The sequence below is a fragment of the Pipistrellus kuhlii genome, unplaced genomic scaffold (genome assembly GCF_014108245.1).
Source record: "Pipistrellus kuhlii isolate mPipKuh1 unplaced genomic scaffold, mPipKuh1.p scaffold_m20_p_6, whole genome shotgun sequence".
NCBI lineage: Eukaryota > Metazoa > Chordata > Mammalia > Chiroptera > Vespertilionidae > Pipistrellus > Pipistrellus kuhlii.
The window spans coordinates 59,019,834-59,036,415 of NW_023425562.1; the positions used below are offsets into that span (position 1 = coordinate 59,019,834).

General features: G+C 40.1%; 1 protein-coding gene across 7 annotated transcripts in view; it reads right to left on the reverse strand.

Annotated features, from left to right (window-relative positions):
* GPCPD1 (glycerophosphocholine phosphodiesterase 1) overlaps positions 1-9,313 on the reverse strand; it is a 67,185-nt gene extending 57,872 nt beyond the window's left edge. For 5 of the 7 annotated variants that reach the window (XR_006740318.1, XM_036419913.2, XM_036419912.2 and 2 more), the window contains exons 1-2: positions 9,139-9,313; positions 793-869 (exon numbers count right to left, since the gene is read on the reverse strand). Coding sequence is in view for 6 of the 7 variants with exons in the window: in XM_036419913.2 (XP_036275806.1) it covers positions 793-841 (49 nt within the window). In the remaining variant the exon portion in view is untranslated. Of the gene's footprint in view, positions 1-792; positions 870-6,585; positions 6,697-9,138 lie in introns of those variants that run through there. The other 2 variants (XM_036419911.2, XM_045574597.1) reach the window with 2 other exon arrangements.
* Between the last annotated feature and the right edge of the window lie 7,269 nt (positions 9,314-16,582).

Here is a 16,582-nt window from a genome sequence, read left to right on the forward strand (position 1 = left end):
TGAGCATTTTGTAAGCTTGGGCTATAAAACTTAACTAAAATTATAGGTATGAGAATCATTCAGGAGTTTTCAAAGTAATAAATACACATGTTTTGTAAAACATAGGGTGATTGAGTATGTCAAAATATTTAAATACTTAAATCCTCTAAAGTAATCAGATTTCTTATAATAAATTTATGTTATCATACCTTCCCTGATTTTTATTTTTTAAAGGATAAATAGGGACCTTAATCTAGTTGAAAGTATGGGAGATTACAGTAAAGCGAAGTAAGTGGGGCACAGCACAGATCTAGAGGAAATAATTTGAGAAAATCCCAATGGTTCTAGAGAAGAAATGCAACAGATTTGAGGAACTGACTAGTATAGCCAAAGTATATTAAACAAGGATGTATATAACCCAGGTACGATACTGTTTTGACGTGCTATCTTACATAAAAATTATTTCACACTGCTTAAGTAGACAGCAAAAATATATAATGAAGTTAAAAATAAAAATAAGAAACTTATAAATTGGGAACAAAGTTATATTAGACAAGTATTTTTCCAATTTCTTGCACTAGCAAAATTTCCATTGTTTTTATGCTATTTAAAAATCACAGCCCGATTATCTTTGTCATATGCAAAATTAAATCACAGCTTTCTTTGAAAATAAGAGTTTTTTGTTTGTTTTTCCCTGTGTTTACTATGCTCCAAGCACATGTGTAGTATCAGGCAAGCCATAAAGATATTTTCATCTAACAACAGCTCCATATTTAAGATAAACCAGATAAGGAAAATGCTCATTTACAATACCTGGAAACAGAGTTCCTCTTATTTCAAAGGTAACCTGAGAAGGTGTCATTCTGATGGATTTTTTTGAGGATGTCGGGCTAGGAAGAAAAAGAGAAGATGTCATTTATAATATATGAAAATATTAGCTCTAGACATCTATACAAAAACAAAAATGAATTTTAACTTGTTAGCAAAAGATTTCCCAGACTTTATATAGAGACTGAATTACTTAGGAAATACCTAGCAAGTTTTAGGGACTGTAATGTTACAGACCTGTTCCATAAGAATATATGGACCATAAAAATTGCAAAGCAATGGGGGGAAAATAAATTCAGAGGCAAAGAAGCATTGAACAGACTGCCAAGTCTGCCTTCCCACTGTAGTTGCCAAACTACAGTGGGAAGGCAGGGGAGGTTGGGGGAAGGGGGCTGTAAGAGATCAATCGAAGGACTTGTACGCATGCATGTAAGCATAACCAATGAAGACACTGTGGGGGTGGGGGAAGCCAATGGGGGGGGGAAATAAGGAGACATATGTACCACTATTTGTAATACTTCAAACAATAAAAAAATAAAATAAAATAAAATAAAATAAAATGGCCACATGGCCAGAATTGAACCTATATTAAATGCAAAAAAAAATAAAAAAATTGCAAAGCAAATGTGACCTTCCCCCCATTTTTTATTTATTTTTTTTTTTTAAGGATGCAGATTCTCCTGTCACATACTTTCTCTTCTGATAAGCAGCTGTTCTAAACTCAACCTATCTTTCCTGGCCAGGCCCATGTTATGGTGGAAGGAAAAAATGATAGAGAAAAAGAGAGGCTCAAGAGAGGATTTATACCTTAACAGAAAGATTTTAACTTTAGTAATAAGAACCAAAAAAACAAAATATTACCCACTAAACAAACTATTCATGTTCTACAACAAGTTTGAGAATGTGCTTCTCATAACTAATGACAACCAAACACCTTCCCCTACAAGTCACTCTTCAGATTTTCTTTATTATCCTTAGGACCATCAAGTCCAGTTCTGCTGCAGACTTAAATTTAGAGTATCAACTTTGCAATTTATTACCAAACCCTGTATTTATATGCTTTTCTTTCTAAAGTTTGAACTTCAGCCGAAACGGGTTTGGCTCAGTGGTAGAGCGTCGGTTTGCGAACTGAAAGGTCCCGGGTTCGATTCTGGTCAAGGGCATGTACCTTGGTTGCGGGCACATCCCCTATCGGGGGTATGCAAGAGGCAGCTGGTCGATGTTACTCTCTCATCGACGTTTCTAGCTCTCTCTCTCCCTCCCTTCCTCTCTGTAAAAAATCAATAAAATATATTAAAAAAAAAAAAAAAATAGTGATAGCTGGCATCTTTCTTTAAAAAAATAAAGTTTGAACTTCATTCATAATCCTAATTCTCCTACCAGTATTTTAGCTTCTAAATCTCAAAATTCTTGAAATCACTTAGATTATTTATAGAAATCTAAACTCCTAAGCCTTTGATGTTTTTAATCACTTATCCACATTTTTTTTCTCTCTGAATTTTCACTTCTTTTCTATTTCTCCCAGCCAAATCAATCTGTTTACCATCCTCTAATTTAAGTATCTGAGGGATGATAGGAAATAGAGTTCTTTTTAAATATATAATGCCAATTCTCAAGAAGGTTATAGAATTTAAATATAGAAAGAACATGCCTTAGCCGGATGGCTCAGTTGGTTGGAGTGTTGTCCCATACACTACAAGACTGCAAGTTCGATTCCCAGTCAGGGCATATACCTAAGTCCTAAAGAACCTTTCATAGACATTCATTCTTCTATTTCCCCTTTGTTTTCCCTTGGCTCCCTGTGAACACAAGCACTACTCTAAAATGGTTATTTAATAAATACTGCTATGACACTTCTAAGACAAGGCAGTGTGATATCGATCTATAGCAGTGATTCTTACTGGAGGCTTTTTTCTTTAATTTTTTTTAAAAAATATATTTTATTGATATTTTACAGAGAGGAAGGGAGAGAGATAGAGAGCTAGAAACGTCGATGAGAGAGAATCATCAACCAGCTGCCTCCTGCACACCCCCTACTGGGGATGTGCCCGCAACCAATGTACATGCCCGACCGGAATCGAACCTGGGATCTTTCAGTCCGCAGACCGACGCTCTACCGCTGAGCCAAATCGGTTTCGGCTTTTTTTTTTTTTTTAATTTTTATAAAGTGAATATACAGCTCATTTTTAAATTTTTCAATTATAGCCAACATTCAGTATTATATTCATTTCAGGTGTACAGCCTAGTGGTTAGATATTAATATAACTTATGAAGTAATCCCTCTGATTGATAAGTCTAGTACCTGCCTGTTACCATATACAGTTATCACAATTGACTACATTCCCTATGCTGTTTCTGTGACTGTTTTGTGACTACCAATTTGTACTTCTTAATCCCTTCACTTTTTTCATCACCCTCCAATTCACCTGGCAACTGTAAGTCTGCTCGCACTTGGAGGCAATTTTGCTCTCCAAATGTCGAGAGACATTTATGGAACCAAAATCAATCCGGGGAGATGCTCCTGGCATCTAGTGGGTAGAGGCCAGGAGAGCTACTAAACACCACAGACTGCACACAGAACAGCTCTCTACATATAACTGACCAACTCCAAATATCAACAGGGCTGAGACTGAGAAACCTGATCTCTAGTTTGTATCTTCAGGGGACAGCTATGGAGATCAAGAGTGGGGCTCATAATATTGGGTCTAGTAATACTTAATGTCGTTTTTTAACATTCGTTTAAAATCTTACTTGGCGTTGACTTGTATTGACAACCTTCAAACACGTGGTATCTACAGAACGTGTGAAGTGCAATTAACAAGTTTTGCTTGAAAAAGTTTGTGTTTGGTTTGGTTTTTGTTGCAAAACTAGGGCTAAGAAGATGGCAGATGAAGAGCATATTCGGCACTGCATGCTTTACGAGTTCCAATTAGGAAGAAAAGCAAGTGAGGCTGCAAAAAACATCTGCAGTGCTCTTGGTCAAGATGCAGTTAGCGCCAGAAAATGCCAGCGTTGGTTTGAGAAATTTCGCGAGGGAAATTTTTCGTTAGATGACAAGAGTGGTCGAGGCCGTGTGTCCAATTTTGATCAAGAAGCTCTTCAAGCTCTTTTGGTGCAAAATCCTCAAATTACCCAAGAGCTTGCGACAACTTTAAATTGTTCACAAAAAACAATTTCCAATCAATTGCGTGCACTTGGCAAAGTCCAAAAGTTTGGAAAATGGGTTCCTCATGAGTTGACTGACAACAACCGTAATCAAAGAGTCACAATTTGCAGTTCGCTCCTCTCTCGTCAAAAACCGTTTGCCGTTTTTAGAGCAAATTGTTACCGGAGATGAAGAATGGGTGCTGTATGTTAATTTGAAAAGGCGGCCTCAATGGTTGGACAAAAATGAGGCTCCGCAGCCCACGCCAAAACCTGACTTGCATGCGAAAAAAGTGATGTTGTGTGTTTGGTGGAATTTTAAAGGAATTCTTCATTATGAACTTTTACCATCTAACCAAACCATTACAAGTGCAGTGTATAGTGCCCAATTGGAAAGGTTAGCCCAAGCTTTAAGAGAAAAAGAATCCGCGCTGACTAATCGGAAGGGCGTAATTCTTCACCACGATAACGCACGACCGCATACTGCAAGAATCACTGCTGAAAAACTGCGCCAGTTGGAATGGGAAGTTCTCCCTCAACCTGCATATTCTCTTGATATTGCCCCTTCCGATTACCATTTGTTTCGTTCTTTGCAAAACTTTCTTCTTGGAAAAAAATTTAATAATGAAGAATGCCTCAAAAATGCATTGACCGAATTTTTTGCATCAAAATCACAAGAATTTTACAACAGAGGGATTAAAATGCTTCCTGAGCGTTGGGCACAAGTAGTAGAAAACAACGGCAACTATATTGTTGATTAAATTTTGTTGTATTGTTTAAATAAATTTGATTTAAAAAAGTATTAGAAAACGACATTAATTATTACTTGTATGGCTTAAGTTTGTTGGAGCAATGTCCTACAGCAGCAGGGTTGCAGGTTGGATCTCCAGTCAGAGCACATATAAGAACCAACCAATGAATGCTATATACATAAGTGGAATATAACAAGTGCATCTCCCCCTTTAAAAAAAAAAAAATCAATAAATTAAAAAAAATTTTTTTAAAGAGTCCAGGCTGATTGTTAGCTATAAACTATATATCACCCCATTTACATAAATCATAAAATGTAAATGTTGAATATGTATAAACAGGACCATCAGTCAATGTGTTTTCAAGTTATACTTGGATAAAGACTTCCCTATTTAGTAACTTGACCATTTATTTAGAAAACCCAAGACTCTGCACTGGAGAAAAATCTGTCCTTGATCAAAATAGTTTCTAAAATATCTAATCTAGTGCTGGCTGATTTGGCTCAGTGGATAGAGCCTGTGGACTGAAGGGTCCCAGGTTCGATTCCGGCAAAGGGCACATGCCTGGGGTTGCCAACTCGATCCGCCAGTGGGGAGAGTGCAGGTGGCAGCCAATCGATGATTCTCTCTCATCATTGATGTTTCTATCTCTCTCTCTCCACTCTTGCTTCCTCTCTGAAATCAATAAAAATATATTAAAAAATATCTAATCTACTTTTTATTGTTGTTAATCTTTACCCGAGGCTATTTCCAGTGTTTTGTGTGTTTTTTTAGAGAGTGGGAGAGAGAAGGGAAGACGAGAGAAAAACTGGTTGCCTCCTGCGAGTTCCCAGGGCCCTAATCTACTAGTACTTTCTAAGAGTAAATATGATCTATTTAAAGCACATAGATTCAGTTCTAACACTGCTGAAGAATATCCTCAATCTAAAAATACCTTGATTGTTAACCTCTCCAAATAACCAATTATTATCCAAAATCTTAATAGTTCTCTTTTGCCCTAGCTGATTTGTATTAGTGGATAGAGTTATCAGCCTGCAGACTGAAGGGCCCATGGTTCAATTCAGGTCAAGAGCAAATGCTAGGGTTATGAGCTCACTTCCCAGTAGGGGGAGTGCAGGAGCAGCCAATCAATGGCTCTCTCATCAATGATGTTTCTCTCTCCCTCTCCTTTTCTCTCTGAAATCAAGAAAATATATTAAAAAACATATATTAAAAAATCCTCTTTTAACACGACATCTGATATGAATCTAAGTACAAATATTTCCTTTTCTAATTAATAAAATGGCTTATTGAAGCATTGCAATCTTCCATTTAAATTTATATAAAAAAGAAACCTTAAGGCTAGCAAAAAAGCTCAAATTTTATGTTACTGAATTAATTTTGAGACATAGCAAAAGCTCCATTATCTAGCAAAACTACTGAATAAACAACCTCAATCTCAACCAATAACATACTTTCACCCAGTGTTTACTACCACAGTTCTTAACTAAGAAGAGACTTCTCCACATAATTATAGTACAGTTATTCAAAATTGATCAACTAATAGGTGCATACTATTTTAACCAATTTTAGGAAAATCAGATGTAATTATTCCCATGCATTAAATTTAACAACTGATACAAAATTATCTCTAGATCTCTACTGCATTAAATGAGAAAATTATCTAAAATTTAATAAAAGGGAAATCAATTGGTCATTAAAATTGAGTCTCTTGTTCTTAAGGTGAATGACTATAGTAACTTGGCTGGACACAGCTGCAGTAAATGTACTATAAAAACACAAAGATAACCCCATAAAACTTCCTCAAATGTCAAAAAAGCATCATCTTCCACTTATATTGCCAAAAGTTTAATTTCCACCCCATCTCCCCAGTTTAATACCATACCAATAAAAGCCAGGGAGCTGCTGCTACAGCAGTTTACTTGATTGTGGACAGAAGCCAAAATTCTGGTGCAGGATTGGAGCACCCAAGCACCAGCTATCACAAAAACAGTGGTGACTAAGTAAAATACTGGTCTGTGGTGAAAACACAAAATTTACACACCCAATAACACTTCCTCTTCATGAAAACAAAACAAAAAACCTTGAACAGGAGGAAGTCTTCCAAATATACATAAAATAAGATGAAAAATGCTACATACATGAGCTGTGTATGTAATGTTATATATCATTTAATCAACTCACTTATCATTCTTTTATAGACTGTGCTTCCTGACAAGGTTTTTGGTTTTTAAATATAACCTCCATTTCGTGCTTTTAGATAAATATTAAACAGCATTCTTACCTGAGATTTTGAGTAGCATTTAACACTACTTTAATATTTTTTAAAGACTCAAGCCAACAAGCAAAATATGAGTTGCAACTTACATTTTAAAATATTTGAGTTTACACTGCCTAGCAAAATAAATGTACTCTCTACTTTTAGTCAAAGAAACTACTCCCATCTGTGACCTTACTAGTTTACCAGCTTAGGGGACAAAAAGGAGATTTAAGCAAACCAAGGTATAAGAACATTTTAACTTAGAGCTAAATTAAAGAATATTTTTAGCTAAAGCATGTTTCTCTGGCCAAAAAGAACATCTCTCACTGTTTTTCCTTTCCCCCAATTTTTTTCTTCTTCAAAGAAAAAGCTGTTTCCTATTCTCTTTGCTCTTTCCTAAACACCAACAGCTTTGAGTATCTTAACTGCCTGTCAGAAAGGACTATCGGAAATGCCTATGCTTTCCTGAGTTAATTTCTATTCATTCGATGGAGGACCATTATGATCCCACTACTCTGACCAGCAAAGTTTTAGTAAAATGGCTGCAGACATGAAGAGATTTTTATTAAGAAAGGATTTCTGGATTTCTTTAAGCCAAGTTAATTCCTTAATCACTTTCTAAACTACGCAATCAAGTCTTTCCAAATGGTTTCCCTTTTTATAAATATTTCATATTTTTTCCTGGTTAAGTTATAAGCAAAGATTTGATTCATCAATCTGCTTTCTGTAGATAAAAATTTTACTCACTTTGCCACTGTGAGTTTTATTTTGTGGTCATTATTTCTTTGAGTCCCAACTTTTCTAAGTCTTATTTTGTCTAGAATATTTGTTCGCCTTAGTTCTTTTGTAAATAAATTTTTAAAAAAATTTTTTTAGAGAGAGAAAGAATCAAACATCAATTTGCTGTGCCACTTATTTATGCCTTTATTGGTAGCTTCTTGAATGCGTCTGACTGGGGATCACGTGTACCCGGCTAGAGCTCTCCCAAATCAAAAACATACAGGACCTTGCGCAGTTTTACCTGTTAATATTGCGTTCTTTGTAGCCAGCACATTAGGAGCTGGAAAAAGTACTGATAACTTGTATTTACTTTTTAGCCAAGTCATAACTGTCAGAAATGTAGCAAGATGGAGAAACATGAAGGGGAGGAGCAGAGGGTAGGAGCTGGGAGGAAAAAATGGGGACCTTGAAAGACTAGTAGAAAGAAGACATTGTATAAAAAAAATTTTAAGAAAAAACAAAAACACCCCAACATCATCAGGTCCCAAACATCCCGCCTGATGCCATCAGTTCCCCTATGTTGGTGCTACATCAGACTCAACAGCTGCCTCAAGGTGAAAGAATTCTCTACCGATCGATCACACGACTGAATTCATGGCAGAGACTTGCTTTGGACCAGGGCGGTGGGGTAGCAGGAGGGGCTGGCGAAGCCCCGAATGGATGAAGGCTTTTTCTCCCCAGATCTCATCACGGCAAACCAAAGAGCGTCGGAGAAAGCAGAGCGCTGGCGAGAGAGCTGCATGCAGTCTGAACGCTGCAGCGAGGGCACTGCAGGCTATCTATTCCTGGATCCTTTTCCTGGGAGAGAGTACGGCACTCTGGTTTCTTGGAATAACTGGAGTGCCCAGGCATGGCCTAGACCTCGTGGCCGGGCACTTTCAGAAAAGAAGCGGCTGTCAAAACACCGCGACTTGGGGATCGATGGTGGCGGCGGGCAGGGACCCGCTGTGGGTGAGGGTGCTTCAGCCGCATTTTGGGGTCTTTGCTCCTTAACTTGGTCCTCCCTATACTCCCGGGGATTCCTATGCTCTTTGCATTCTGATTTATCGAAAAGACTTCACAATTTATTTTTTTTCCCCCGGAGAGGAACTTAAGCGCTCGACAGACAGCCCCGCGGAAACGAGGCAGCCAGCAAACAATAAAAGTGGAATAAAGATGCTCCCCACCGACTTACCGAAGGGAACGTCCAAGCCGGTGTTTCCCCGGCAGGCGGTGCCCGGCCCGGGCTGGGGGGACACAGCCCGCCCAACCCCTCGACTCCGCCGCCGCCGGTCCCGGCGCCGCACCCCCCGCCCCGCCGCGTCCCCGGCCCGGGCCGCCCTGACAGCTCAGCTGCCACGTGAGTGGGCCGCCCAGGCCCCTGCACCGAGCTCCCGGCCCGCCCGGCGGCCGACTCACCTGCCGGGTCCGCGTCCGCGGGTCGCCGCCGCCGCCGCCGCCGCCGCGCCGGAGAGCGAGTGCCGCGGGCCGAGCTGCCGGGCTCCGGGCGTCCGCGCCTCGCCAGCGCTCCCCAAGGCGGCCCGCGGCGTCGCCCGGCTGCCGAAGGCGGCTGCGCTCAAACCGGTTTCAGCTGCTCCAGACCAAACCGCCGGGCCACCCCGCGGGGGGCGGGGCCGGACGGACGGCGGGGCGGGGCCTTGCGTCACGCCCGGCGCCGTCCCGGCCAATCGGCCGCCGCGCGGGGTGGGGCGGGCTGTGGGTTCCTGGAAAAGAGTGGCGTCAGCGGCAGGGGTCGCGGGGCATCCCCTGGGCGGGCTCCCGCGGGCCGGTCTGTGTTTTCCTGCAGCGACACCGGGGAGACCTGGCCCTCGGTCATTGCCGGGTTCCTTCGCCCCAGAGCCCATTGAAGATCACCAAGTGCGGAGGCTGGAGATGGACATCTGAACCGCATTGTTTCCCCCTTGCGAAGGTGAAGAAAATTAGCAGGCCAGATGTTTTCTGGAAATTTTCTCTTGCAAAACAAGCACGTGTGGACCACATTTTAAAGTTGAAAGCGAAAAAAAAAAAAAAGTAAAAAAATAAAAACAAAAAAATAATGTTGAAAGCGAGGATAAAGGTGACTTAAGGCGGTTAAGAATTTATAACTTTGGCAAAGCAAAGCGTGGTGTAAAGCCTGCAGCATCATTTGGGAACGGCCAAAACTGCATTGTCAGGACCGCCCCAGACCTGCCCAATCGAATATCCATAACAAGATCCCTAGATTATTTTAAATATTTATATTTTATTGATTTTTCACAGAGAGGAAGGGAGGGGGATAGAGAGTTAGAAACATTGATGAGAGAGAATCATCGATCAGCTGCCTCATGCACACCCCCTACTGGGGATGTGCCCGCAACCAAGGTACATGCCCTCAACCGGAATCGAACCCAAGACTTTTCAGTCCACAGGCCGACGCTCTATCCACTGAGCCAAACCGGTCCCGGCCCTAGATTATTTTAAACAAATTAAACTTTAAAGGAACTTTTCTGAAAGCTAGAAAGATTCTCTGCCAAAGATGCAGTCATTTATTAAAAAAAAAAAAAAAAAAAAAAAATCGGCCCCACCAAAACACAAAAACAAACAAAAAAGGAGGTGTTTTTTTTTTTCTCTCTCTCTCTCCTTTGATGGTCTCAGGACAGTTGATCAGCATTTGCTAGGTATCTAACTTAAATTGTTACCTTTCCAGCATCAAATTTAATCTCTGGCTAACCATGAACATAAAAGCTATGTTAACTGATTCCTTAAATCAGTGAAATACTGAAAAAAAAACAAAAAAAAACCACTTTTTTAGGGAATATTGAAGGACACATAAGGGAGATAGCTTGAGTTGTAACTTGGTTGGAATGAGCCTACTGAGGTGTTTGGTTAAGATGAACTTTAGTTTTAGACAGCTTTGATAGACCACATTTGATATCTGAGCTTGAATTAAATCCCTGGACATTTCTGACGATGTCATCCATTCAATTAATAAATAATTATTAAGTGCTGTCTTTGCTATAGGCATATGATGCAATGGTTTGTGTGTGTTTTATATATAATACACTAGAGGCCCAGTGCATGAAATTCGTGCATGCGGGAGCGGAGGAGAGTCCCTCAGCCCAGCCTGCACCCTCCCCAATCTGGGATCCCTCTCACCACCCAGGACTACTGACTCCCAACCGCTTGCCTGCCTGCCTGTTTGCCCCTAACCCCCTCTGCCTGTCAGCCTGATCACCCCCTAACCACTACCCTGCCAGCCTAATTGATACTTAACTGCTCCCCTGCAGGCCTGATTGCCCCTAACTGTCCTCCCCTGCAGGCCTGGTCCCCCCCAACTGCCCTCTCCTGCAGGCCAGGTCCCTTCCAACTGTCCTTCCCTGTAGGCCTGGTCCCTCCCAATTTCCCTCCCCTGAAGGCCTGGTCCCTCCCAACTACACTACCCTGGTGGCCTGATTGCCCCAACTGCCCTCCCCTGCAGCCATATTGTGTCCACATGGGGGTGGCTATCTTGTGTGTTGGAGTGATGGTCAATTTGCATATTACCTCTGAATTTTTATTGATTTCAGAGAGGAAGGGGAGAGGGGGAGAGTTAGAAAAATCAATGATGAAAGGGAATCATTGATCTGCTGCCTCCTGCACTCCCTCTATTGGGGATGGAGCCTACAACAGGGCATGTGCCCTTGATTGGAATTGAACCCGGGACCCTTCAGTCTACAGGCCGACATTCTATCCACTGAGCCAAATTGGCTAGGGCTGTGTGTGTGTTTTTTAATCCTCACCTGAGGATATTTTCCCATTGATTTTTAGAGAGAGGAAAACACAGAGAAACATATTGACTATGTTGCCTCCTGCACTCAGCCCTGACCAGGAACTGAACCAAGAAGAAGACTGCAACTGAGATACGTGCTCTTGATCGGAATTTGAACTCAGGAATCTTTGGTCTGCAGGTGAACACTCTGTCCACTGAGTCAAACCAGCTAGGGCCAATGCAATGGTTTTTTTGATGGCACTTATTTTAATTCCACTTTTCTTTCTTTTCTTTTCCTTTATTTATTTATTTTTTTTTTACAGTTGACTCCCATGATCCTATATGTTTTATTTTGTACTCATGCAAAAATTATTCTGAGACAATGTTCATGTTTTTCATCAGATTCAAGGAGGGGTTCAAGATAAAAACAACAACATTGAGGATCTCTGGAACCAGGGGTCTCACATTTCTTAAAGAATTAAAATGTTCTCCTAATTACGTACCATTATCTGTTAAAGTCTGCTCTTGCACATTTCCTAATAGCTTGGAGTTTATTTTATTACTGTTAGTCATACCACAATGGGATGAATTTCTTTCATACAAGTTTGCTTCCTTTAAGTGTTTATTACAGATCTTTATTTTCCTGTAATCACCATTTAGTCAAACAATTACTTGCCCAATGTTCATAGGTCAAGTTGATGGACCTAATCCATGCTCCTTCCCTAAATCCTACTGTAATGAGAGAAGTATAATACATATTTGAAGGATGCTACCAGCTCTGTTTTGGGTTGATTCTTCTCCCAGTAATTTTCAGTATGACTTGGATTAAAAAAGTTTGATTGTTTGTACTTATCTCTTGATCATTCCTTGAAAATATTGTAAGCATTCTCCTGAAATATTCCACAACTGCTCTATTGCCAGACCCAAAACACTATCAATTTTGTCTGTTTCACTTACCTCACTAGTAGTTCTGCTCCTCAAATGTATAATCTGCTAAACTGACAAGCTCAGGGAAGGCCTGCATGGCAGTCTTGCAAACTCAAAGATCTAAAGTAACCACAAAGGATGGTCCGAAATTAAAACTTTATCTAAAAACAGTTTATAGTGGGTAGTCATTGTTATCACATTACTTGTTGACTGTTAACTATCCAGTACCCATCTAAGTAAAATAAGTATATGTCTATCATTTTACTTTTTATCCAATCCCAGACGTTCCCCCCCCCCTCACCTTTGCTTTCTTCCACCTCTTTAATCTATCACCAATGGATTTCATGTGACTCACTTAAGTCTCCTCCTTTGATTGTAATGCTTAAAACAAAGTGAAAAATTGCTATTCTCTGAGCATTATCTCAATACATTGAGATTCTGCTTTCCAGCAATTGTTAACAGTTTGGCTCAAATAAACTCAGAAAAATTCTTTACAGGTTCAAATGCTTTTGTTAACAAATCCATACCTTTCATTTCTTCTTCATTAATCTATGTAATTTCCCAAATTACAGTATGCACTACTTATTCTTTGTGTAGGTGACATAACAGTTACAGTTATTTTGCAATTGATTTTTCTTTCATGTAAAAATTAATCCTATATGCAGGAAACCAAGGGAATTGACGATTTCCAAAGCTATGTAGGTGCCTCATATGTGAACCTTTAAACTAATTTCAAATTGGTTGCAGCTTTTCTGGTGTATTGCTTTCCAAGCTTTCAAACACATCATAGGGTCAAAAAGTCTGGAGAGGAACAGATTCCAATGGCAGGATGAAAATGGTCTTTTTCTTCCCCAACGCTATGGGAATTTGAACACCACATGTTTATGGTTCAGGTGAAGTTTGAGAAGGCACCAGCACCTAACATGGTACCTACTGCTCCCTAATGCTTACATCCCTCCCAGGCCTTCACCAAACCTCAGTTCTTAAAGAAACTACCAGTTTCATCAAATCTAAGAAGTCTACAATGAGACAGTACTAAAAATTTTAAAAAGTGCTGCCCTTTAAACTATGCCATAACACTTTCTTACAACTTAGAATGTTTCACTTTACTTACTAAAAGTATTCTTTTACACCCATGGGGCATAAATGTTGTTATGCATGCATACTAGTGCAAAAGAAAATACAAGTGAAATAATTTGCTTAAGTATTCCTCAAACTTCTTCACATTGATAGTTCCACCCTGGATAATATTGCAATGTTTTTGTTTTTCTAAACAATATTATCCAATACCATTAATGATGTAGCATATTTTATAATAAGTGCTCAAGTAATATCCCTGGGAGTTTTTCCAAGCCAATGATTCCCATTGGGCAAGTTTTCATGACATTCCTACTTTTGATCCCAAGAGAAGGTATCAATGAAGGTCTATAGACAATAGCCAGTACTTCTCCTCCATCTTCAAATGGTCCTCAAATGGTTTTACATTGAGACACCCAGAGATTATAGTCCTTAGTCATGCCAGCAGGAAAAACAGACACATTCAAGTAAGCCCAGGGGAATACAAGTATATCAGGACAGCTGCCTGGCCACCAGTGATTTTGCAGGTTAAAATTATAAAAGGAAAACCTTAGAATGGGTGAAATAAGGTAATACCCATCTTATTTCACTGAATTATGACAAACTAATTGCATAGATAATCAACCTACAATAATTTATCCTTTAGATTTCTTGTTTGTTTGTTTGTTTGTTTGTTTTAGATTCAAAGTTGGGTCCCTGGTGGGTGGCTGCCCTTTTTGTTGGAGAGACAGACAACGACCTGAGCCACGCAGCACATTTATTTCCAAAAGAATAAAGGAAGGTTTCCCTAAAAAGTTTAGGGTTAAAGGAGTTTTGTGTGTGCCCAGGACATATTCATTCCCTTACTCTCGGTCCTATTCAATCCCTCATTCCCAGCACACGAATAAAGATAAGAATAGATTTCTTAGTTAGTTAGTTAGTTAGTTAATCACTCAAGGATATTTTTTTTTCATTGATTTTTAGGGAGTGGAAGGGAGGGGAAGAGACAGTGAGAGAAACATCAGTGTGGGTGATGTCTCCCACACTCACCCTGACCAGGGCCAGGAATTGAGCCACAATTGAAGTACAAGCCTTTGATGGGAATGGAACCTGGAACCCTTCATTCTGCAGGTCTACACTCTATCCACTGAGCCAAACCAGCTAGAGCCCATTAGATTTCTTTACCTGTTTTTTAAATTTTTATTGATTGATTGATTTTTGAGAAAAAGAAAGAAATTTGTTGTTACATTTATCTATGTATTCATTGGTTGATTATTATATGTGCTCTGATAGGGGATCAAACCCGAAACCTTGGCATATCAGTAAGATAGGCCAGTAAGCCAAGACTAGCAAAATAGGGAAACTGAGAGAGATAGTTAAACAGCAGTTTGCAGCCATCTAGAAAATCTAGATGCCAAGCATTTTTCAGCCATCTAGTAAATCCTATCTTTCCTAAACCTGGGACGCTTAAGAGTAAATAGTTTATACTTTTCCTCCCCAACCAGAGGGTAAATAGTTTAAGTTACCCTACTTTGGGAGATAGCAGAAATCCAATTAGTGCCATTTACCAAACACGCCCAAGGACAGATGAAGATAAGGGAATAAATCTCATTTTGGTAAATCAACATAAAGCTGGTGAATATTCTATTGATCCTCCTCTAAGAGATCCCTAAAAACTTCAACCCTTTATATATATATATATATATATATATATATATATATATATATATATATTATTGATTTTTTTCACAGAGAGGAAGAGAGAGGGATACAGAGTTAGAAACATCGATGATAAACATCGATCAGCTGCCTCCTGCACACCTCCTACTGGGCATGTGCTCGCAACCAAGGTACATGCCCTTGACTGGAATCAAACCTGGGACCTTTCAGTCCAAAGGCTGATGCTCTATTCACTGAGCCAAACCAGTTAGAGCAGCCTCCCAGCCTTTAAAACCCCTCAAAATAAAGGTCCAGTGCGTGCTCTACCTCCCAGGAGCACGTTTGTGCCTTCCCTCCTGGGCTCTATCCCTCATAAGCATGCATCTCCTAAACTCTACGGGTCCCCTCCCCACAAGGCTTGCAAAGCAGAGCAGCAATGGGCAGTTGACAGTTCATCCCAGGCAAACCCCCTCAATCTGTTCCCAAGGTCCTCTTTTCTCTAACTCTTAGTGAGCCAAAGCAGGCCAGACCAGCCCTTCCTTGTTTCACTGACCCCAGCTTTAATAAATCTCCTCTAAAACTCACCTGGACTCCTGTTGTGAAATTGTTTCTGCACTAAGAGCCCCCATACCAGTGCCAACCCTAGACAGACTGCTCAGTGCCAGGTCCCCTTTCCAGTAACATAGAGTTAATGCTTTAACCAACTGAGTTATCTGGTCAGACCCTCCTTCCCCAAGTTTTAAATATACATAATTAAAAAGGGAGAGCTTCAATTTTTTTTTATTTTAATGGAGAAATAATCTAGACAGATTTGTCAGTTACTATATAGTCTCCTCTACAAAAAGGGACAGAATAACCATTTTTAAAAAAATATATTTTATTGATTTTTGTACAGAGAGGAAGGGAGAGAGAGAGAGAGTTAGAAACATTGATGAGAGAGAGTCATCGATCAGCTGCCTCTTGCACACCCCCTACTGGGGATATGCCCGCAACCAAGGCACATGCCCTTGACCAGAATCGAACCCGGGACCCTTCAGTCCCCAAGCCGACGCTCTATCCATTGAGCCAAACCGATCTTGGCAGAATAACCATTTTTTAAAAACTGATTGGGGAAATCGTCCATTTAATTCCAAGGTAACTTTTCATCTCTAAAGAAGTCATTTGTGGATCGCCAGCTTCCTACCAGTGTTAATTCAAATATTCGTGTTTCATTAGTGTAGCATTCTACAGAAACATCCTGATTAGTGAGTGCTATTTGTAAGTTACTAGTACAGTGGTGAAACTGGAGATCATACAGCAGTCTCTAAAGAAAAATCACCACCTGTGACATAATTTTGAAAGGATTAACTTAAAATGCAAGTAGATATGACAGGGGAAAACAAAGGTAGGTGTCACATAGGCAGGGGCAGACATGGCAGTTTGAGCAAGCCTAAGCACAGAAACCAACCAAGCAAAAATAATAATATGTTTTTGGACTCAAAGAGGAAGGCACCG